Source organism: Chanos chanos, chromosome 1 (genome assembly GCF_902362185.1).
Source record: "Chanos chanos chromosome 1, fChaCha1.1, whole genome shotgun sequence".
NCBI lineage: Eukaryota > Metazoa > Chordata > Actinopteri > Gonorynchiformes > Chanidae > Chanos > Chanos chanos.
The window spans coordinates 21634712-21658710 of NC_044495.1; the positions used below are offsets into that span (position 1 = coordinate 21634712).

Genomic DNA, 23999 nt, shown 5'->3' on the forward strand with positions numbered 1-23999 from the left:
GACGATATTTAATGTATTAATACACTGTTTATTTTTCTCTCAGTGTGCAGTGACTTCATGGGACACTTCTCTTGCTTGTAGAATTTCACTGAATCGAATTCCATCCCTTGTAATTCCAACTCCAATTCCATTAATTCTCATATCAATTCAAAACTGACACCATCCCACTTCAGGATCATCAGCTGTCCATAAAAGAGGTGTCCAAAACAGGCATCCACTTCCAGCACCTAGCTGTATACTCTCCTCGCTATTTAGAGATAGCCTATACCTTAAATGTGAGCCTAAAAGGTGTGCCTTAAATGTTGGTTGACATCTGTGTAACTCAGCAATGAAGAGCGTAACTGATCTCAATGCTGTAGTTTATATTACGAAAATACAGAAAACATTTAACCTTAGGACTCTCCCTCCCTCTCTGTCTCTCTCTCCACGTCCACAGGCACACGCACACACACACACACACACACAGTAGTTCAAATGCTGCAGTGTGAAAGAGACATAATCTCTGTACCATAACAAACGCATTTGTACATTAGAGAGGGGCGACGTTATGAGACGAGAAAAGCTACTTACCTTAAATCCACAAGCATGGATAGACTACAAATACAGCCTCATCAGACCACCCGGATAGCAAGCGGTGTTATCTTTGACAGAATATGGTACAGATACGCCAAGAACGTCGTTTTCAATGTCATGATTGCAGTCAGAGACCGATTAAGCTGACGGTTTGCTTTTATCCGTTTGCCGGACCTGCAGACGCAGTATCAGTATCGGTTGCGCTCTAAAGCTAGTGAGGACGGTCCCCTGAGCGTTGTATCCTGCAAGGAGCAAAACGGGTCGCTGCGTTCACAGAAAAGCGAGGACATGCCAAGTACTTACTGCAAATAACCTAAAGCACACACTGCAGGTAGCTGCACTGCAACACTTAACAAATGCAACCGTATCGATGAATAAACGCAACTGACGGACAGTTGTGAGTGTCTTGCGAGTGCGACTGCACGATTCCGACAAAGTTAATCTGTCAAAGTGCAAATCTCATAGGGTCGGCTGTGTGTCACGGTGTTAATCACGAACCATTGACATTACATAGACTATGTAACTAACAGTAGCCTTTAAGATATCTTTTATTAATGTGTTTGAGTAGCATGTATGGCTTCCAGCGCACTGCAGAATCCAAGTATATTGCCCAGAGCATACTGTCAGCATAAATGTGTGAAACACGTTTTCAGCTCACTTAGGCCAACCGCACATTGCTACTAAGATAGGAATTACCCCCCCAACAGAGAACCGCTGTGTGATCTTTCAGTGTAACAGAGCAGTGCTAAAGCCTCACTAATATCAACAGACTAGAGAGCAGCATTATCACCACGTGTAAATTGCAAACTACTCTATAACAAGACTAATTCAGTTTTTAACTACTTTATCACAAGACTAACTCAGCTTTGCAATTTTGAACCCCTGTATTATATTAGTTCTGTCTTTATTTTTTCTCTCTTACCCTCAAATCCTTGCTTTACCCCACTCCACAGTAAATCTTGCGGCCTATCTCTCCCACTGTCTTCTGTTAGTTTCTGTGGGTTCCAGAGAGAGGTAGGGTCAGGTTGAAGTAACATCTATCTAAGTCAGGTGAGGAGCTGGCAGCGGGGAGTGCCCCCTACAGAGAGACACACAGGGATTATGTACGAGCCAAGGTAGACAGCAGCCTACTGCTTAGAGAGGGTAAATATGTATGCATGTAGACACATGCACATGCATACACACACACACACACACACACACACACACACACACATACATACATACATACATACATACATACACACACACAGCATGAGCATACCTGCACAACAAGCGCAATGTAGTGCATGTGCAAAGACTTACAGAAATACTAACATTCACATCCACATTTTCCGCTCAGTGTCAAACTGGTGTCAGAGAAACAAAACCATCAGATACAGACAAACAGAGAGAGAACAGAGCATGTTCACCGTTAAAAAAAGATCCATGAGGCTGAGATTAGATCACCTGCTGAGTTTCAACTGGCCAGAGGTTAAAGGTCACTCCAGCTTGAAACGTGTGACCTAAAACGACCGTTGGTTTGATCACAGAACATTGCCGTGTCGAGTCCCATTAGATAAACTGCCTTGCTTTCTCTCAGGTCCTCCCTCAGTGTCTGCCTGCACGCTTTGATAAATCTTTCATATTCTCCCTGAATCACTAACAGAGAGATATAGGGCATTAGAGCAGCTCTGTCTGAGAGTGACAGACATTTAGGATGCAGGTTCTGCTTTCTGAGGTCCTTTCTGAGTGATAGACTTCTACTGAGCAAATCTTGATCCCCTTCAGGTGCTCCTGTGAGTGATTAAGTCTATTTTAGAACTGTCTGAAGAACTGTCTGTGGTTCTGAGGAGACAGTGATTATGCTGATTACAGCACAGTGAGGGTGTGAGTACAAACCTGGTCAGATTTGGTGTAATAAACACACACAGAGACAGGTACACAGCCACGCCAGTATAATCAGACATTCAGACACGCGCGCACGCACACACACACACACACACACACACACAGACACACATACATACACACACAGACGTGAAATTACACACAGACAGAATCACATACAGATGAAATTTGACAGATGAAAGACAGATCATCTAGACAGACAGAATTACACATAGACAGAATCGCAAAGACACAAATACAGACACATCACAAAATCACAAATACAACAACACACACAACAACACTTATGTCTTCAAAGATGGTGACTGATGATAGATACTGAAACTTCCTCACTCTTTGCACACTCAGTGTATCTTAAGCAGATATTTTACCCGCTACTGCTAGGACAAGTGCAAAGTCTCACACAGTCACAGCCTAACACTGGTAACTGTAGTAACACCTCTGCTTAACAGAGAGAAAGGAATTACCTCAAATGGAGAGAGAGATTGCCAAAATACAGTATCATATATACAATTACCAATCCTTCCTGATGACGGCCACTGTGGTATAACAATGCTATCTATATGACACATTCTGTCTAAATAGTACACACACACACCCATGCACGCACACCCACACACACACACAGACAGATGTAACATAGCGCAGCACCAAATTAGCCTGGATGTGTGCTACTTACAGTGCGTTGTATCTGTATCATCCATGCACTAACACACTCCCAGCATCCCACTGCTAGTTGTCAGTGTGTGTAGCAGAGTGCCAAGTGTCCCTCACTGCTCTTAAATCCCCATTTACTATACAGGAGAACTGCAGTGCAGGCAGGAACGTAGGACTGCAGCCCCTCTCCCACTCACTCCCTCTCTCATTCTCACATATGCATGCAACCCCTCCCTTCTGCCCACACACACACACACGCACGCACGCACGCTCGCATGCACACACACACACACACAGTGACACACGCACACACACACTCACACATGCGCGCGCACACACACGCACACACTCACACATGCGCGCCACACACACACTCACACACACTCAGTCTCATTGTCAAGGTCAGGGAAAGGATGTGCCTGGCACTCGATGGCTCTTACACAGAAAGCAGAGTGCTGACTCCAATTAGCTAGCCCTGGGATAGGAGCACAGTTTTGCCAAAGTTAGATAATAAAGATACAACAATGGATCACACTTACTGTTTAAAGAAGTTTTTGATCATCCTTAATAATGCTCTGAACAGCTAGCTTTTATAAGTCCAAAAGGAACGAAATTTCACAAAGACAAAAAGGAAAGGAACAAAAATCAATCAAAAAAATGATTAATGTAATAATATTGTAAACATACAATACACTGAGGTATTAATATGTAAACGCATAACCTTTCTATTAAGACAGAGGTGCAGAGGTGATTACAATGCTGTGTGAATTTTCATTGCAGCCATTGTTTTGTTTTATATGGTGGCAAATCATGATCTGCAGGCAATACAATGGACCATCTTGTTACTGCATGACTGACACACTAGGTGGACGGACATAACATTTGATTTCTCTCTTTCTTTTTTTTAAGTCCTACACTGTAAGGTTTTTAAATGATGGCTAAGGGTGCTGCTGTTTGATCACACAGACCATGAACGCTTTACCTTCTCTACTATTTTTTCCTCTATGTTCTTATTACCTTATATTATGACTTATTGATGCCTGTTGAGTAGCTATTGTGTTTTGTTTTTTGTTTTTTTAACTCCAGTGTCTGTAGTGCAATGTATTGCAAAATACCTCTATTGGAATGACTGAGTGTATGTAGAATGTAAAAGGACATCACATGTACTTTTATTCGGCTCCTCAAAGCTGATTTAAAAAGAAGGACAGTCTATGAGTACTGATGAATTTACACTGACAAAAGAGTGGAGTCAAGCTTGTTAACCCACCACCATTTATATCTCCTCTCTTGGAGTTTCTTCACCCTTGACATAACTGAACAATCTTCACAGTTTCCTTACCATTCCAACTTTCTCACCCCACTACTGGAGTTATCTAATCTCTAAAGAGCTTATCCCTGTTTGTATCAGATAGCCCACATCTTTATGAAATGAACCATCTATTGTTCACATCCATTGCTCACCCAAATACTGTTCAGATACAGTTTCTCACAGTAATCAAATTTCCAACTCGGGGATTGGTGTCTGCTCCCATGGCATTGACTCCAGATATACAAGAAGACTATGAAGACTTTGCTAAGTCCAGGTCACCACCAGCAGTCTGTCAATCCCTTGACCAGCAATTAATAGTCACTATTTTACATAGACCAGTTTTTCTGGCAACTTCCTGCAAACATCCCATCATTTGCTCAAAGTGTCTTTTGCTTGAGCATGAGATTGAACTAACAATCTGTACAAGGTTTTACTATTTAACCATATGGCTGTTCAAGTCAGCCTAGTTTCTGATTGTATTTGAGATCATCGGCAACATTACCTCAAGCGGAAAAAGTATTTTGGAGTAATCATGGCATTTTAGTCCTCTGTTGCCCCCTACTGACCACAGAATGAACTACTACAATGAGGGCATACAGTGACCATTAATGGAGAGGGCGTTGATACAATAGCGAGCCAGCTGAACGAACGAATGAATGAATGAATAAACGAACATATGGATGAATGAATGAATGAATTTAGCAATACTGCATCAGGTACATAATTAACAAGTATTTGCAAACTCAACATCAAGATGTTACCTTCACTCCTCTTAACGGTAACACATGAAAACACGGTTCACAGCCGTTAACTACAACCTTCACTCTTCACAGCGTCACTTTTTAATTGGTTTTGGGATGTCATTCTTCATTGTCAGATGTAGATACCTTATCAAATTACTGCAAAACACCAGCTCCTTCTCTAAATCTGCAGCTCAAGATACAATATTTCTCTCACCTTCATTCAAAGCTGTACAGATGTATGCGAGCATGAGACGTACACTCCTCTAATAATTCGTGGTGCAGTATTAAAGAAAACCCAAGCAAGGTAGTAAGCAGCATTGTTTTGAAGTAAATATTTTATACAGTATTTATACATTATTTTACAAAGTGCACTGCAATGAAATGCTGGGGTTTGGTTACTACTGGTAACCAAAGTTAATGATATGGGGTGTTAGAAAGCAACAATGGACACTACATCAGTAACTGTGGTCACTGACATCATCATATATTATTTTCTGTGGTCTTCTTCATATAGTTTGCATGATTTCTGCTCTGTAACACAAACAATAAGTGCTGATATGTAAGTCTTCACACAGGTCAAGTTGCCTTTAGTCCATAATACATTCTACATTGATGGGAGCATTCAAAATGATATAAAAATTAGACCATCAAAACATAAACAAAATTACAGTAGCATAAGAATAAAATATTACAATAAGCAGACAGGAAAAGGAACCTGTGACATGTGCATATCCATACACACACCTTGTTCAGTTAATTAACCGGCTGATTAAATGATTTTTAACACTTCCATTAAAAAAATATCCATTTACCAACAAACAAAAAAACACACAGGCAAACCATCTCTTTTCTCTCACACAGTGAAACGTGGGACGTGCCGTGTTCACAGAACACAGTAGCACACGCAGAATGAAAAGTAGCAGGACAGAATGGAGAAGAGTGAGTCTGTCCACTCATGCATGCTCAATGCTGAAGCAAAAGCTGAACTGAGAGCCAGTGCAAAACTTCAGCAAGGCTTTTCTGCATATACATATAAAATTAAAATCAACAACAATTTCAAATCTAATAAAGGAAACATAAGTACTCCTCTAATATCAGTTCAGAGTTCAGTTAAAGCTTATTCAGATTAAACCTATTTGGGATGGCTGGGTGGGAGTGTGTGTGTGTGTGTGTATGTGTGTGTGTGTGTGTTAAGAGACACACATTGACACATTCCCCCTTATCCATCCAGTATAAAAATGCAGCATTTCATTGATGGTTTCAACAAAGCCATTAACCCTTTGCGTTTTAAATATAATGTTCCAGAAAATACTCCCGATATGTCAGAAAAATCCATCCAGCCCTCTCCTCAAACTTCAGGTGAGCATCTGGATACATCAGGTCTAGGCTTGTGTATGCTAATGGTCTTCCCTGATTGTGGTCTCTTCTGTAGGTGATCCCATGTGCTGCGCATTTGCATGGGCATCACCTGGCAACCATACCCTGTTTCTCCAGTCCCACGGGTCTAGCCCTGATGTACTGCTCCACATTAGTATTCCACGCTGCCTGCCACATGTCATGTTCTCTGTTTGGTGCCAAGTGTTGTTCACTTGGTGCCCTGTAGTCTTTTCTCCAGCCGGTCGAGTTTGGCGAGGTTCTCCTTGAGTAGTTTGGAACTGGGGGTCAGGAGCAGTGCTCTCTGGTAATACATTCTCGCTGCTGCATAATCACCCTACAGAGGATTTTTAGAGTTTAAGCAAATTATATTCTATTGTATCATAATCACTGTAGTTCAAACTGTCTCTCAGGGCAACAGGCACATACATTCACATACATGAATCATTGTCACACCAGTCAAATTCTGTTGTATTTGATTTTCTTCACTCAGTCCATTGTTTGCCTTTGAGGTAGTTTGCCTTAGAGATAGCTTATTAACATAATATTTTTGCTGCTACCAAGTCAGCCACATGGACAAAATTCTACTCTATTCACGAAAAGTTCTTACCACAACATAATGACCAAACTTTCACTATATAGACCAAGTGGAACATACCATACATTATTCTATTCTGTTCAATTCTATTACATTATGTTCTAATTGCTTCTATTTATCCCCACACTGTTTCCCACAGGTATACTGCTGTCAGGATTATGTTAAATCCAAAAAGACACACTCCTGGTGAGAGCTGCCAGTCTGCAGAACTGCACACAGAATTTAGGAAACTCACTGTATGCAGTGTATACTTTAATCACTCAGTATTTTTGTCAGTTTTCACATATACTAATATATGGCCTTTTGATCAAAACATGGAGTGTCAAAAACATATGCTCTGCATATAGGGATATGTGTAGCTTCCGTTCATTAAATCTGTAGAGGAATCGTGTTAAACAAATGTATCCGTAGGATAAGAAAACCTCATCTTCTATTTTCATTCATGCATTCCAAGACCAATTAATATGTAATTTCATAAACGTACTCCTACAGTTAGAACATCACTAGGCTGTTGAAGTCAGCTATTTGGAGGTCATGGTCTCTGTGTACACTACCTTAATGTGCTGAATTCCACCCATGTTCATCCAGGCTTGTGATTGGTCAGGCTTGAGTTCCACAGCAAGCTTATAGCTCTGTGAAAAAAGCAACCTGACATCTTTAATTTCATTAAATGATCAGTTTTAGAATCACACAGACACTAGAGGGCACTACAGCTTTACACATTGAGGTGATTTTAAAGTTGTTACCTGAGTGTTTATTTTTATCAGGCATTTCTATATGTGTAACAAGTAAATGCCTCTGAAGTTCTGTAACAAAAGCCCATATTCTACTCTAGCGACCTAAAACAGTCTTGAGAAAGAAACTGGGACACCTAATCAACACCTTTCAGCATGCCAGCTTCTTAACATGAAACCAGTGTGACGTCATCAGTTCTTTTTGCCGTGAAGGGAAGAGAGAAATAGGCAAAGCCATGAAAAGAACCAAGAAAGAGGCAAAACTGGCTGACATCCAAACCCAGATCAAAACCAGACATTCAGTTTCCAGGAAATCCAAGAAACAAATGATTGAATATGGCCAAACAGATAAAAAGGGAGACTCTCCCTTCCTGTGAGGCCTGTTGTGTATTTTAAACAAGCAGATAAATAATCTGATAAATCTGATTGATAGGGTGATCAAACGTATTATACGTTTACATTTTCACTCTCCTTTCTTTTGCCCCCTCCTGGTTTAACTGATAAAGGTGATAAATGATACATCATAAATGTAATACTCCTTCTGAATGATGAGGTTCAGGCTTAATAAATTCTATATGTTTTCTCTTTCATCTGGGTTCTTGCACTCTTTTTCATTTCTGAGCTGTGAGTCAAAGAGACATCCAATTATCAGATCAGGAAGAAGAATAAATAGAACTACAAACGCAATAAATAAATAGACCTAATTACAAACGCAAAACAACAGAAGAAGAAAAAGAACAAAGAACAGAAGAGCTGAGAAATGGAGAGGTGGATGAAAATGTGGATGATGAGAAAAAGAGAGTGAGAAGGCATAAATGGAGCACAAAAAAGGGGCAGACATCCAAGGAAAAGTGTGGGAGAGGAGAGAAGACAGAGAGAGAGAGAGAAAGAGAGGGAGAAAGAGAGAGAGAGAGAGAGAGAGAGAGAGAGAGAGAGAAACAGAGAAACAGAGAGACAGAGACAGAGAGAGAGAATGAATCACCTCAAACGCTCTGTCTAGTTGGTTCATTTCTCTGAGCTGGTTGCCAATGGAGAAGTGCAGTTCTGCTCTCACCGCAGGGTCTGATGGCCGCTGCTCCAGGGCTTTATTTAGAGCATCCAAAGCCTGAAACACACGCACACACATGCACATACATACATACACACACACACACACACACGCACACACGAACACCCACACACCACACACACACACACACACACACACACACACACACACACACACACACACACACACATTTACAAAATGTCCATTTACAGCAACATTCTTACACCAATCTCCTTAAGTACAGTAGAGTCCTGTAAAAAGGGCGCATTCTGGGAAATCAGGATCAAGCTCCTTGTCTGAGCAGTTAAAATGTTCAATTCAATCATAATCAGGTTATTTCCAAGCATATGAGGGAATCTACAAGTTCTTTAATATCTATACGAGCACAAAGAGATGCAGTGGCACAGGAAAAAAATGCTAATCCAACACCACAGTAACCAGATACTGGCGCTTCCACCAGATTAGTGGAGGACAGTTCTGGGGAGCACAGCGTGAAGCTCCACATGTGTTACAGCTCTCTGGGAAAGCCCTCTGTGGTCTGCTAAAAACAAGCGGTGGGTGACTCCACATGTGTCAGAAGGGACATGTGATATTCTACATCCTGCCCAGCCAGCACAGGAAATGTAAAAACAGATAGTAATAAGAGGGACTTGGCCCTGACTAAATCAGGGAGAAAAAGGCAAAAATTATGAGTAAAAAGTTAAGGAGACGAGGGTGTTGCATTACACAGGGGGACTATAATACTGCAGTTATACAGGACACATAAAGATATGACCTGCCCTGCCCCTCCCTCCCATGACTTCCTGTGGAAGGTTAGTATGCAAATCTCCCTTGCACTCTAATCACACTACACTTCATTTATCCAGTTTCATAACTTCATTACTGTATCAAATGAAAAATAAGCCATCTGAATGGAATCTTAAACAAGTGGAAAAGATCCCTTTCAAATAATTCACTGAAGCTTATAAAACTAGCATTTTTTTAAGAATGTGTTTCCCTCAAAAACACGAGAAAGAGAGCATATTTACATATGAATGACTAAATAAAGTAAGAAACACAAACGGAAGCACAGACCTCTGTGAAGTTGCCCCGTTTGCTGTAGATGGCAGATAATAAGCGGTAACACTCGATGCAGCTGCTGCTCTTTGATATGATTCCCAGAGTCATTGTCTCTGCCTCTTTAACCTGGCCTGCCATGGCCAGAACCTGAGCCTAAAGAGAACAGGAAACAACACACACACACGCACAACCATGCACGCGCGCAAACACACACACGCACACACGCACACAGTTACACACACAATCACACACACACACATGCACACACACACACGCGCACACACACAAATCACTGTTAATGCAGTTTGACATTCCTCTACGGAAAGTCATATGCAGTCATATGCAACAAACGTTAGTCTCTGTTAGCTATGCATCACAGTTTGTTCATTAAATTTCTCCTGATGCACTTTGTTTAAGCTTTCTTGGCGATGACTAAAATCTGTCAGAGCAACTATTGTCTTTTTTAATATGAAGCGCAGGCATGAAGAGGTCTGGTTTTCAGTTCCTCAGTGAAGACTTGGACACTGCTCTGAACAGCAGTGGAGCCTCTCTGGAGGATTCATTAGTGAAGGAAATCTCAAAGTGAGAGAGAAGGAACACAGTGTTGCCCTCAGACAGACCAGCACACTGTCTATCTGCAGTCAGTGAGTCAGACACCAGTCTAAACACACAGTTCAACGACTTTTACAACATCCTCCTTTCTCCACATACCAACAAGTCTGTGATTCAGCACAGAGAATTTTGTGGTGTACAGAATGCTTTACAAAGAGATTCACATTTCCAGTGATGTACAGGCTATGGCTAAGAATAGACCAAAACCCTCATATGCTCCAGTCTGAGGTACTGTCACATCTAAGAACTGCCAACCTAAGTCTTAGGAGGCAATGACGTTTATCAAGGTGCTTGTTTGGTCACAGCATTTTATTGGGTATCACAGAGGACAAAACTGACCACGAAACTAATATTACAATTAGGGAAAAATCACTTACATTATAATTTCCCAATCAACACCACTAATCCTTATAATCAGCACTAACATGTCAAATGTTATAAACATAAGTGTTTCAGTGCCAAGAGCTCTAATGAACATGATTAAGTTTGGAACAGTTTCACCCTCATGTGAATGCTGTATCCTCTACTGCACAAAATCCTGTACAGATGAAACTGAAGACACTGAAGCCAGCTGAAAGGCTTTAAACGTGAGACTGACTGGGACTGAACGGAGGATGCTCTAAGTTTTCCATTCTCACCAGTGCGAGCCAAACGTCGGTGCTGTCGGGCTGCAGGGCGGCAGCCTCTCTGTACACCTCCATGGCCTCCTCATATCGGCCTGTGTTGTAATACAGTGCTCCCAGTGGGGTCAGGATGTCCACTTTACGCGCCACCTGAAGGGCTCTGTGAAGTCACACACACACAAGAGGCGATTTTTCAGTGTTGAGGCTATAAATCTACATGAGAAGAGCTGAGCAGATAAGATATCAGATAGTTCCTTGTTACACTATCTTATGACAAAATGCTTTCTTGTTTGTTAGTTTGTTGGTTGTGTTCTTGATTAACAGTGTTTTAGGGCTTACCTCTTATACCATGTTTCTGCTTCTTTGTTATCATTGGAGGAACGCAGCAGACGGCCCAGGTTCACCATGGCAACGTAATGTGCTGGCTTCAGCCGGACAGCTTGCTGGTAATGAATGGCAGCGCGTGCTGCATTACCTGAGAGAGAGAGAGAGAGAGAAATAGAAAGAGAGAGATGGAGAGAGAGAGAGAGAGAGAAGGTGAAAAAATAATTTCCACACGTCAAATCAGCCAAAGCAAAAAAAATGAACCAAATTGAATAGCGTGCAATTCCAATGGCAGATATGAGCAGCCTGGGCACACAGAGACCGTCTGGTCCTGTGCGCAGGATCACTCACCAGTATCCACCAGGAACACACCATAGTTGTTGTGAAGGTCGGAATTTTCGGGACAATTCTCAATGCCACGCAAGTACATTTCATTTGCTTCCTCAACACGTTTCTATAAAAAATGAAAATGTATCTGTTAAAATACAGAGTAAAAACGGCATCTTATCTACTGACTAGTGTGAAATTGCTTGTGTTGTAACGGTGGTGTCCCAGAATATCTTTGTGTGTGTGGGTTTAACTGTACAGCCCAAAACAGATATTCTCTTTGCCTTGAGGCATTGATAAGAACCACACATGCTGCTTAATCCTACTATCTACAGCAAAAGTTTTAATTCAACTCCCTAAATCTACAGCGTTGGATTTTAATTTCACTCCACAGTCACAGCAGCAGCGAGTATTTTTGCAAAGCTGAGTAAATCTACAGCAACGGTTTTTAATTTTCACCCAGCATATGAGAATAATATCCGATCTAAATCAACAATGACATTTCAAATTCAAAATCTACAATGGATTTTAATCTAACTCAAGCAGCTGCTAATTAAATTGTCTAAAGGCAAGAAAACTGTGGGAGGTCAGCAGTGGGAGACAAAGAGAGAGAGTGAGAGAGAGAGAGAGTGAGAGAGAAAGAGAGAGAGAGAGAGAGAGAGAGAGAGAGAGAGAGAGAGAGAGAGAGATGATTAAGCAGTCCAGTAGTGCTGTGGTGGAGACCAGTCTGATGGACTATGGATAAACTTAATCAAGTTAAGGAATCTTACTGCTTTTCTGTCATATTTAACAGGCATAGACGAGTTATTACGAGCGTAAAATGACTGACTAACTGGTTACATTATTAAACATTTCTGTTCCGTCCATGCTTTGTTAATACAAGCATATCATTTTATCATGCCAGTAAAGTGTGTGTGTGTGTGTGTGTGTGTGTGTGTGAGAGAGAGAGAGAGAGAGAGAGAAAGGAGGGACCTGTTCGGCGTAGAGGGAGGCTAGGCTTGAGTAAGCATCAGCAAAGTGTGGACCAAAGTGGATAGAATCCTTCAGCATGTTCTCAGCCTCTTCCTCTTTCCCCTGGGACCTGAATGGCATCACCATCATCATCATCATCATCATCATCATCATCTCCTTTGTTCGATTCACAGAATTACAACAATGATCATCATCCTCACTCTTACAGACACACTCCTGAATAATGTGTAATGTGTAATGTGTGTCTTTGCTCTGTCTGTTATGTACTGTTGACGTGTGCCTCTGTAATTCAGGCCATTTATATTGTCAGTATTGACTATGGCTGTTCATTAGGTATTCAGTGTGCAGGAGCAAATGCATAACATCCTGTTGGAGACAGCAATGTGTACAGATATACACGCTCACGCACACACACACACAAACACACGCACAAATATGGTAGAGTAAAACAGATATGTAAGACAACACAATACATAACAAGTATGATGGCTATGCAGAAAAAATCTGAGACATGACGCTGATGTGAACGTGTGTGTGTGTGTGTGTGTGTGCGTGTGTGTGTGTGTGAGTGTGTTTGTGTGTGTATGTGTGTGTGTATATGTGTGTATGTGTATGTGTGTGTATGTGTGTGTGTGTGTGTGTGTGTGTGTATGTGTGTGTGAGAGTATGTGTGTGTGCGTACTTGAGCAGGTTGCCCAGGTTGAACAGTGCTCTGTTGTGTTGGGGATTTATTTCCAGTGCTCTCTTGTAGTAGCGCTCAGCCTCCTCTGGGTGGCGTGTCAGCGTGCCCAGGTTATTCATGGCACTTGCATGTTTTGGGTACAGTCTACAAAGAAAGATCGACAGAAAGAAACAAACAAAGAAAGAGATCAGCGTTGCTGACCACAAATGCACTTTCTGTTTCACTACGAAGGACGTTCAAAGGTAAGGAAAGTACAGCAAGTTATCCCAGTAGATAACAGATTTTCACAACTTGGATGTTGACCGAAAACCCTTAAAATTACAGTATAGGGAAACCTATTGCTCAATACATATAAGATCTAAGAGACGCTGATTGACTTGTCTTTTAAACAGTGATAGTTATTTTGACTACATTTCTTGACAATATCTGAATCTGAACAATCCGTTTTGATGTAACATCATGAACTGCTTTACAAATTCTCCAAAGGAGCATAGGAGATAAAGTGTGTAATCAACAAACATGCAGTAAAACTTGGCAGTAAGAGAACAGAACACCTCAGTCAAGGATGCGGGGTGAGACAGGGCTGGTTTACTGTATATATAAAAGTGTTGGTGGAATTACTGGACAGATCTACAGTCCCTGGCCCCAGCTTATACAAAATGAACGACAAATTCCCATTTTTACACTGATGAACTGTCACCCCTGAGCCAGGGTTAGAGCAGCATCTCAATCGATCAGAGCAACACAACCAGAGCAACACAACCAGAGCAACACAACCAGAATAACACAACCAGAGCAACACAACCAGAGTAATACAACCAGAGCAACACAACCAGAGAAATACAACCAGAGCAACACAACCAGAATAACACAACCAGAGCAACACAACTAGAATAATACAACCAGAGCAACACAACCAGAGCAACAAAACCAGAATAACACAACCAGAGTAACACAACCAGAGCAACACAACCAGAGCAACACAACCAGAGAAATACAACCAGAATAACACAACCAGAGTAACACAACCAGAGTAATACAACCAGAGTAACACAACCAGAATAACACAACCAGATCTTTCTGCTGGCAGTTCATCTGTGTGAAACTGAACCGTAATCTTCCAAAAAGAAAAACAGATCTCAGGAAGCCAAATTCCTGTCCAGCATTCCGTACATTATGATTACCTGGCACTGTCAATCAATTACAAAGGAAACTTAGTAAACTTGTAGCGAATACACCGAAAAGAGATGGCACAAAGGCATATACTGGGAGACTGCAAAACTTAAGCTATAAACACAGACACAGACACAGACACATAAAAAAGGCTTGTATTGAAGGATTTAACGTAATGACTGGCTAGGGGGAAGGTTATTGATCAACACACAGGATGAAAGCTAAGTGCTTTAAAATCCAGACGGCCTTTACGGAGAGTAATAGCAGTGCAGGTCTCCTTACACTAAATATAACCCACATAACTCTCTTTAGCCCACAGCTACACACAGACCCTACCCAATCATTTATCCCTCTGAGAATCAAACACAGAGAAGAGAGAGAAACAGAGATCTGACACTCAGCTTAAAGCTAACACAGAGCAATTCTCTCTGCATGTGCCATTCCGCCTCTACAGAGCCGTCTAGACAACTTTCACTTATCCATTTTTATAAAAGCATCATAGTTGGGAAAATCAGTACTATTAGCTGTTGATGTCCCTAAAGTGCCCAATATAGTTGGTATTTTCTGTGTGTGTGTGTGTGTGTGTGTGTTAGAATGAGAAGCAAGAAAGCCTCCGTGCTGAATGGGCAGTGAAGGCTACATTTTGCAGTGGTATGTGGTCTGCAGGGAGATTAAAGGAACCCTGACAGAACAAAAGGGATTAGCACCAGTGTTTGTGTCTCTGCACTGACAACAGAGAATAAGCTGAATGAGAGTATTTGGGAGAAAGGTGGCAAAGAGAAAGAGACAGAGAGAGAGAGAGAGAAAGAGACAGAGAGATAGAGAGAGAGATAGAGAGAAAGCATTAAAGACAGGGGTCTACTCTGCTACTCTGACACTGAGTTGTTATTCTCATTTCTTAAGGGTGTGCAAATCCATCACATATTCAGAATGAATATGAATATACATGTATATCCACTACAAGGAATCATCCAATACTCTGTAATTACCACAGGATATGGCTGTATAAACTGACCAATTTAAAGCTGGTGAGACTACACATGAAGGAATCAGTGCAAACATTACAGCGTTCTCAAAGTCATATACAGGAGTGTTCATCATGTAACTCCATTCTATTTATTACTGAGGAAAAATCCACATGTCCTCTCCATCTCTCTCTCTCTCTCTGGAGCGTAAGAGACTGCATATGCATGTATGTTGGAATGCGGAGGGATGGGTTTACGTGTGTGCTGAACAGAGGGCTGCAGCCAATTCAACTGGCAATCATAATTTCCTGTTGATTGACAGCTTGGGGGATGTTATAAAACTAAGTAATTCTATCGCAAGCAGTTCCTTCATGGTGTGAGCAAGAGCTCATTACCATGGTAACTGCCCATCTGAATCCTCAGCCCAGGGGGGTCAAAGCAACAACACAAGCAGATTAAAGGTCATAAAAGTGAAAGAAGTGAAAGATGGAAAATAAAAGAAAGTGTGAGCAAACTGAGTGGGGGAGGGGAGAAGAACAGAGAGAGAGAGAGAGAGGGAGGGAGGGAGAGGGAGGGAGGGAGAGGGAGAGGGAGAGAAAGAGAGAGATGCCCAAAGACGCTATAAATGACATGAAATAAATTCCAGAGACTTTCTGAGGATGACACAGAGGTATTGACTGTCAGAGGCTGCGACAACTGAACCCCAGTGTCTGTTAGTTTAATGATATCTCCTGAGATGTGGTGTAAACAGGACTGTTGCCACGGAACATAATGATGAGGCATTGTTTTGTTTTTCTTCCACACTAACAGACTCTGAGTGTGATGCTGGGTTTTAATAGTCTGATTTTCAGTCTATGTGTTTTAGCAACTCTGAGACACACATAGTGAGAGACTAAATGAAGAGCTGTAAAGGTCAAAGTGTTACTTTGATACAGATACACACACACACACACACACACACACACACTAACCTGAGGGCAGTTTTATAGTGGTGGATGGCTTCCTGGTTTCGTCCTTTATCCTTCAGGAAGTTAGCGTAGTTATAATGAACTTTAGCATTGTGGGGCACAGTCTGAATGCCAGATCTGAACAGGAAGAGAGAGAGAGAGAGAGGGAGGGAGGGGAAGAGAGAGCGAGAGAGAGAGAGAGAGAGAGAGAGAGAGAGAGAGACATTTATTATGTAGGGTTTTGGAATACATAATGCCACCCACACACAGATTTGTTAATGCTGGTAGGTATTCAAACAGTACAAAAGAAAAGAACACAAATACATCAGTATAGCTTTTTATGAAAGCTTACCCCGAGAGAGAGAACAGAGCTCAGCACAATGGACCAGACAGCACAACACACACACACACACACGCACACACACACACACACTCACACGTGCAAATACACACAATATGAAGATGTCACATATGAGAGAAGATATAGGATTCATTTTGCCTCAGCTTTGACGTCTATAAAAACAACTGTCCACCACATAAATGAATAGAGCCAAACACTGAGAGCAAGCATATTTGAAAAGGAGCAGTCTTTCTTAAACAGAGCATCAGTGAAGTGTAACAGTGCTATGATGTGGGATTATTTTGTGTAATAAACACAAGAATACAGTCGATAAATGGTGTGGTAGACAGATTACCATACACAGGAAGATCCTGGTTTGTCTCTCATCTCATGCATACATGTGCATGCCAAATTTACTATATATGGCTAGGCGTCTTAGTGTGTGTGTGTGTATGTGTGTGTGTGTGTGTGTGTGAGTGCAAGTGTAAGTGTGTGTCAGAGAGACAGAGACAGAGAGACAGAGACAGAGACAGAGAGAGAGAGGGAGAGAGAGAGAGAGAGAGATTGCAACACACACTCTCTCACAGAGGCTCACCTGAAGAGAGCCTCTCTGGAGAGCCAGATCTCATTCTGTTGGACAGTCTTCCAGGAGAAGAGCAGTAGCAGCAGCAGCATGGAGACGGTGAGAGCTGTAGCACCCCAACGACCAACCACCGAGCACAGCCGGTTTAAACCATGCACCACCAGAATACAGTAACCCATACTACACAGAAAAAGAGAGAGAAAGAGAGAGAGAGAGAGAGAGAGAGAGAGAGCGAGAGAGAGAGAGAGAGAGTACATTTAGTTTTAACTTGACGTGATTCCTTAATAGTATTTCATTAACAATAAGAGAGACTGATTCTGAGAAGCATTATGAACACGCAAAGACACATACACACATGTATACACACAAAGACACACACGCACACACAAAGACACACACACACACGCACACACACAAAGATACACAGAGCTATTCAGTCTCCTTGTCATAATGAGAAAGCAGTAGTCTCTCTGAGAATACCAGCATAAAGATACTGTGGGAGGTACTCAAAACTAAAAGAATGCTCTTGTGTGTATGTGTGTGCGTGTGTGTGTGTGCGCGCGCATATGTGTATGTGTGTGTGTGTGTGTGTACTGCATGTACATATGAAGAATCCCTGTAGTTTTGGAAATCGCAATTGCTGCAGGATTAAAATTGGAAGCATCAAGAGAGTGGAAAAAAGCATGTGTGGGTGTCATTATTCTCAGTTGCTGTCTTTGGTCTCCTGTCGTCTTAACAAACTCATGAAGAACCTCACAGACTGTCTGTAAGTTTATTTTTATCCCAGGTGCATTCATGAAGTTTCACATTCATGCAACAAAATACAATGTTATAAATTTTTTGGTATCAGTATTTCTGGGCTGCTCAGTAGTTGGATGTCATCTTGGAAATAATCTAATAATCTAAAAGTGCCTGTTTACACACACACACACACTCTCTCGCACACACACACTCTCTCGCACACACACACACACACACACACACACACACACACACACACACACACACATTTAGCAGGATCACACAACAATAATTCCTTGAAACAGGAAACTCTTGCAAACCTGTTCTTTACAATTCAGGCCCAAGGTGTACCACCCTGTTACCACAGAGACATAACAATAAGAACCATAACAATGTCTGGAGTTCAACACTGTTTGACAAGCTTTCTCCTCCAGGTGATGTCTTTACCGGCTGCCAGACTGTGTGAGCATGTGTGTTTCTCTGTATGCACACTGTATCTGTATGTTTCTGTATTTTATTATATGGATTGTATGTCTAATATATTGTACAAAACATCTCCTTATTCCCAGCACCATACTCCAGTATGCTATTCCTAATATGTACACATATATTGTATGTTTCTATTTAGTGTTCACAATTGTATATTCCTCTGTGTATTTTCATTCCCATTTCTGGCTCTCTATCCACCCTCCTCCACAGGATACTTATATTTGGCCTGCAGACACCTCCCTTTCCTGGCCAACACCATCTCCTCACCCTTCCAAAAATAAGGTACACACACTCACTCACACATGCACACGCACACAAACTCACAAACACATGTGTGCAAACACACGCACACGCACACACACTCACGAACACATGCATGCACACACATGCACACACACTCACAAACACAAACTCACAAACACATGCGTGCACACACTCACTATTCATAGTGCTGATTGTTATAATCAGTCTATATAATGAAGCATTTACTCTCAAATGATAAAATCACTGAAATAAATATTCCTTTCCAGTATTCTCTAGTAGAGAGAGAGTGTGTGTATTTTACAGACTGACAGACAGAAAGAGAAAAAAGAGAGAGAGAGAGAAAGGGAGAGAGAAAAAGAGAGAGAGGGAGGAGGTATCTGACAGTCCTTTGCTGCAGTCCTGTGATGCTGCTGTGCAGAGTGTATGTGAGTTGAGAGACAAATTGTCCACACAGACTGCATGGCCATCACTCCTGTCTGATCTTTTCTGCTCTCACAGCTAACGGCCTTGCTGCTGCTAATATTTACCCAGTCTTCACAGGGCTCAGTGCCATCCTTAATGCCGCACTAATGCCCACCTGACCTCAAATGCCAGCTGATCAAATTTACTGAGCACAATGCAACGCATTACCAACTGGCCTTCACTGAAAGTCTGTGTGTCTGTCTGCAGCTAGGTACACTGCTGCACACACACAGCATACAAAATTATAGGACCATACACAATGCATTCACATTTACACAGACACACACACACACACACACACACACACATTACCCAGGATGTGGGGACGAGTCTAGGTAACCTATAACAAAGTCAGTCACACTGATAATGCAGGTATTTATCAATAGTTAATGACCATTCTCACATTCCCACGAGTGCAGTGGGTACAGGGCATATGCTAAAGCTAATGGTGCTTGTACCTCACAATTCCCATCAGAGCTGCATGTTTACCTGAAGCCAAGCAGGATCAATTTATTATTTCAAGAAGTACCTATCAAGTTAATCTTCTTCAGGTGAGAGGAAACTGAGAGCCATGTAATCACTGTGCTGCTGGGATGTGGATTTCTGGTAGATTTTGTGCATGTGTGTAATCTACAAAATAAGCAGGATGAGAGAATGAGTGACATAATAAGTCAATATGGTATATTTGATGTGTATGTTTGTTTGTTTGTGTATGTGTGTGTGTGTGTCCTATCTATGCTGTAGTGCTCAGGAGCAAAATGATTCTCCACAGAGTCAGTGTGAAAGAGCAAGGAAGAAAGGGAGTCAACATGAGAGAGTGAGAAAAACAGAAGAAAAGACAGAGCAACAGACAGACAAAAGATTCTGACAGATAGTCTGAACAGAGTATGTTTGTGTTTGTACAGAAAAAGCTAGCTATCTGCCTCTATGAAAGGTGAGAGAGCACAACTTCCTGTTAAAAGACCGGAAAGTTCCAGCATGCTGTCTGGATCTAGGGTTGCTCATCTCTGATCAATAACTTCCCTCCCTCTCTCTTCTTCTCGTTCCCCAACTCTCTCTTTCTTTTTCTCTCTCTCTCTCTCTCACCTAACCAAAGCTAAAAGGCCTTTCAAAACAGAGAGGAAAAATGTAAGAAAAAATAAGGTCTACAAAAAATAAATAAATTTGGCTCACTGTGAATTTCTATATTGTGCCTGTATAGAGGATATCATCACTGAGATACTGTGAGGAAAATCTATCCACAGACAAACACAAACACCTACACACAGAGGTACACACATACACATGTATATACACACACAAACAGAAGTACATACGTCTGAAAAAGCCTGCTAGCCAGTATGCTCTATTGCGTTTTGTATTATCACAGTCAGTGGTTCTGTGCCTGTCTCGTCCTTACTCTTTAATCTCACCCCTTCTTCCCTTCATTCTTCTCTTTTCATCTTCAATCAGTCAGCTGCCTCTTCCACTCCTGCCTTTTGTCAGGTAGGGCCCTACTGAGCAATACACTTGCTCTTTCCTTCATTTTGACTCTCACAGTCTCATGTATACAAAAATAATGGAAACACCAAACAATATGAATATTAAGTAGTAACGATTTAACATGATCTTTGCCCTTATAACAGACTGCAATTCTTTTTGGAAAGCTGTAACACAAGCTGTGAACGATGTCTGGTGGGAGAAAGCCTTGGGGTCTTTAAAGGATGAAAGGGTGTAAATCCAGTCTGCACTCTCCAGTGCGGAACATTACATAAAGGCTCAATGATGTTTGGATGTGGTGGGTGTGAAGGCCACGGAAAGCATCTAACTCCTTAGGTCTGTTCATGAGCCCACTCCTGAATGTTTTTAGCAGTATAGATGGGGATATGTATCATCTTAGAGTATAAGAATTCATTGTGTTGAAGTAACCGGTTTAGTTGCTTCAAAGGTCAAGTCCTTTTCCATGTAGTGCTTCAATTATTTCGTCAAAGCATGTTCCCTGTCGCTATCAACACAGTGCCTGCTGTCTCTGACACACACACACACACACAGAGACACACACACATCAACCTAGAGAGATTCTCTCTCCCTCTCAGTCTCTCCCCAGTGCACAGAGACAGACCCACTTCATGTAAAATTTACAGAAACATTTCCTCCACTACGTATACCTCACACCAAAATACTACAAATATGACCATAGACCCACAGTATCATAATTTCATTATTTCTCTGGACCTGAGCTGGGTTCCAGAGCCCAAGGCAGTTAAAATATGCTCTGAAATTGAACATGAAAATGAGTATTCATTTAATATTTCAAAATACCGGGAGATTTATTATCTGCTGATGGCAGAAGGTTTACTTATGCATGTAGAGGTTAAGTGAAAGAAAGGAAAGATGAGCTGGAGCTGTTTGACAAAGCATCATACCCTGAGGGAGGGCTACAGGGATTACTCTACTCTTCACACACCTCTCTCTCTCTCTCTCTCTCTCTGTGTGTGTGTGTGTGTGTGTGTGTTTGTGATACCTCAGTGCCTCAGTTCTGTTATTGCAGGTCCTACAACCAGTAGGCAGGTGAGAATACAGCACTGAGAGACAAACACACACCCAGAAAAACATACACTAACAAAACAGTCTCACCCACACACATGCATAGGCGCACACACATACACAATACACATACATACACACTTTCCGCTTCAGATTAATGTGAGAGATAATGATGATTTCCCTTGTGTTATTCTTTTTCTAGAGAACATTAAAAGTCAGAGGGATAGAGCCAGATTATGTGCTGTTACACCTCTCTGTTATCACTGGAGCACAGGCGCAAAGAGATGAGAGAGCAGAGAGAGCAAAGGGACGAGGAGAGGACAAGAAGAGAAGACAACACCATGGTGAGGTGACTGGAGGTTTGTTTCTCCCGATGATTTTGTACAGACAGGACGAGAAAGGAAAAAACGTCTCCTGAGCCGTAAAGCATCTCTTTCCTCCTCAGCGGCTTTTTCAAAGACGCTTACTTCACATAGGTGCTATGGGCCATTAACGGGGATTCTGATGCTCTTTTAAAGGACCTAGTGAGGCAGAAATGTAACATATGCACAGATAGGTAAAGTCGGTATGATGTGACAGCAGAAAAGATTCTTACTACAGCAACAGCCCAAAACACAGCCGCATGCTTGATTTTTTCTTCTTTTTTTTTGGAGCACTTTTCAATGGGCTTGTTAGATATAGCCCAAAGATAGGGAAAAGATTTAAGTTAGATACGAGAAAAATGAAAAAAACATTCATGTTGAGCCTTTTTGAAAAGTTGAATTAGGAAAACATAGGCATAGAGGCCAACAGAGGAATAAATTGAAGGGTACAGCAGATTTGTCAGGCAACAGTGAAAGGGGGCTAAAAAAGAAGAGTGTGAGAGATGGACTGACTCCTCTTAAAACCGTTAAGGATGAAAAAGAGGAAGAAACAAAGGTGTGGTGCGTAATGGACAAATAAAAAGGAGGGTTGGCAGGTACCCCACTGCGCTGAAGACACACACACACACACACACACTCACACACATTCAAAAACACAGTGACAACATGACTGTACTCACATCAGGAAACATACGCATGCACACAAAAGATTCAGGTAACGTCAAAAAAACCTTCAGGAAACACACACACACACACACACACACACAAACCTGGGCATGTAGAGGACTCTTTCAGCCACAACAAACCCCACACGGAAGAACAGATTACTCGCTGGGATGAAGGGAAAGACCAGCAACAACACCCCCACAAGCACCTCCCTGTTCTCCATCTCCTAAAGAGAGAGCGAGAGAGAGAGACAGAGAGGGGGGGGGATTGATTACTTTTGTGAAAAGGCATCTCCTTTTAGCTTATTATGAAGTACTGATCAAAAGTGCTCAATCTTGTTAACCAAACTAGGGAAAAACAAGTTAAGGAAGAGAAATTAGTACTGCAGAGGTTAATCATGTTTTCAGAGATAAGGCAAAAGGCATTCAGTTGTGAAAAATGACACCCTCGACAACTCAAATTGTATTTAAAAGCAAAATGCAAGCATTGTTCTCACCATAATCTCGTCCCTGCAACATCAGAATAAACAAAAACAAATAAATAAATAAACGCGAGCTATCGGCTACTTTCATTTAACCATGCCATAAAGTCAAGGACTGTTCTGTTGGTGAGAGAATCTGTGGAATAAACATTGGATCTCAGGCAGACACCAGATCTGAAAGCCATTTATACACTGGACAAAAAAAAACCCCTTCACACACATACAGTTAATGTCTCCTCTCATCAACTCACTATTCACAGCCATTCGTTTCTATTGAGACAGTGGCCTATTGTATGCCTAACACACACAACTGATTCATTTTGGCAAATGGGGGCTAAGTGATGTAATTAACGTCGTGGCTGATTGGCTTGTTAGGCTAATGAGTACTCCACAATGACAGCAGTGAGAGGGAGGTCAGCTCGACCAGCATGCAGGCCTCACGCTCTTTACTCCGCAAGAGATTACATTACATTAT

The 23999-nt window shown here is 41.7% G+C and overlaps 1 protein-coding gene across 1 annotated transcript in view; it reads right to left on the minus strand.

The window, feature by feature from the left end:
* Positions 1-6088: 6088 nt before the first annotated feature.
* Positions 6089-23999, minus strand: part of tmtc1 (transmembrane O-mannosyltransferase targeting cadherins 1) — a 50122-nt gene continuing 32211 nt past the window's right edge. The window contains exons 9-20 of the mRNA XM_030787349.1: positions 23148-23269; positions 17546-17713; positions 16635-16748; positions 13526-13669; positions 12844-12952; positions 11896-11998; positions 11560-11695; positions 11236-11380; positions 10001-10138; positions 8861-8983; positions 7699-7776; positions 6089-6883 (exon numbers count right to left, since the gene is read on the minus strand). Coding sequence (XP_030643209.1) covers positions 6758-6883; positions 7699-7776; positions 8861-8983; positions 10001-10138; positions 11236-11380; positions 11560-11695; positions 11896-11998; positions 12844-12952; positions 13526-13669; positions 16635-16748; positions 17546-17713; positions 23148-23269 — 1506 coding nt within the window. The 3' untranslated portion in view covers positions 6089-6757. The remainder of the gene's footprint in view (positions 6884-7698; positions 7777-8860; positions 8984-10000; positions 10139-11235; positions 11381-11559; positions 11696-11895; positions 11999-12843; positions 12953-13525; positions 13670-16634; positions 16749-17545; positions 17714-23147; positions 23270-23999) is intronic.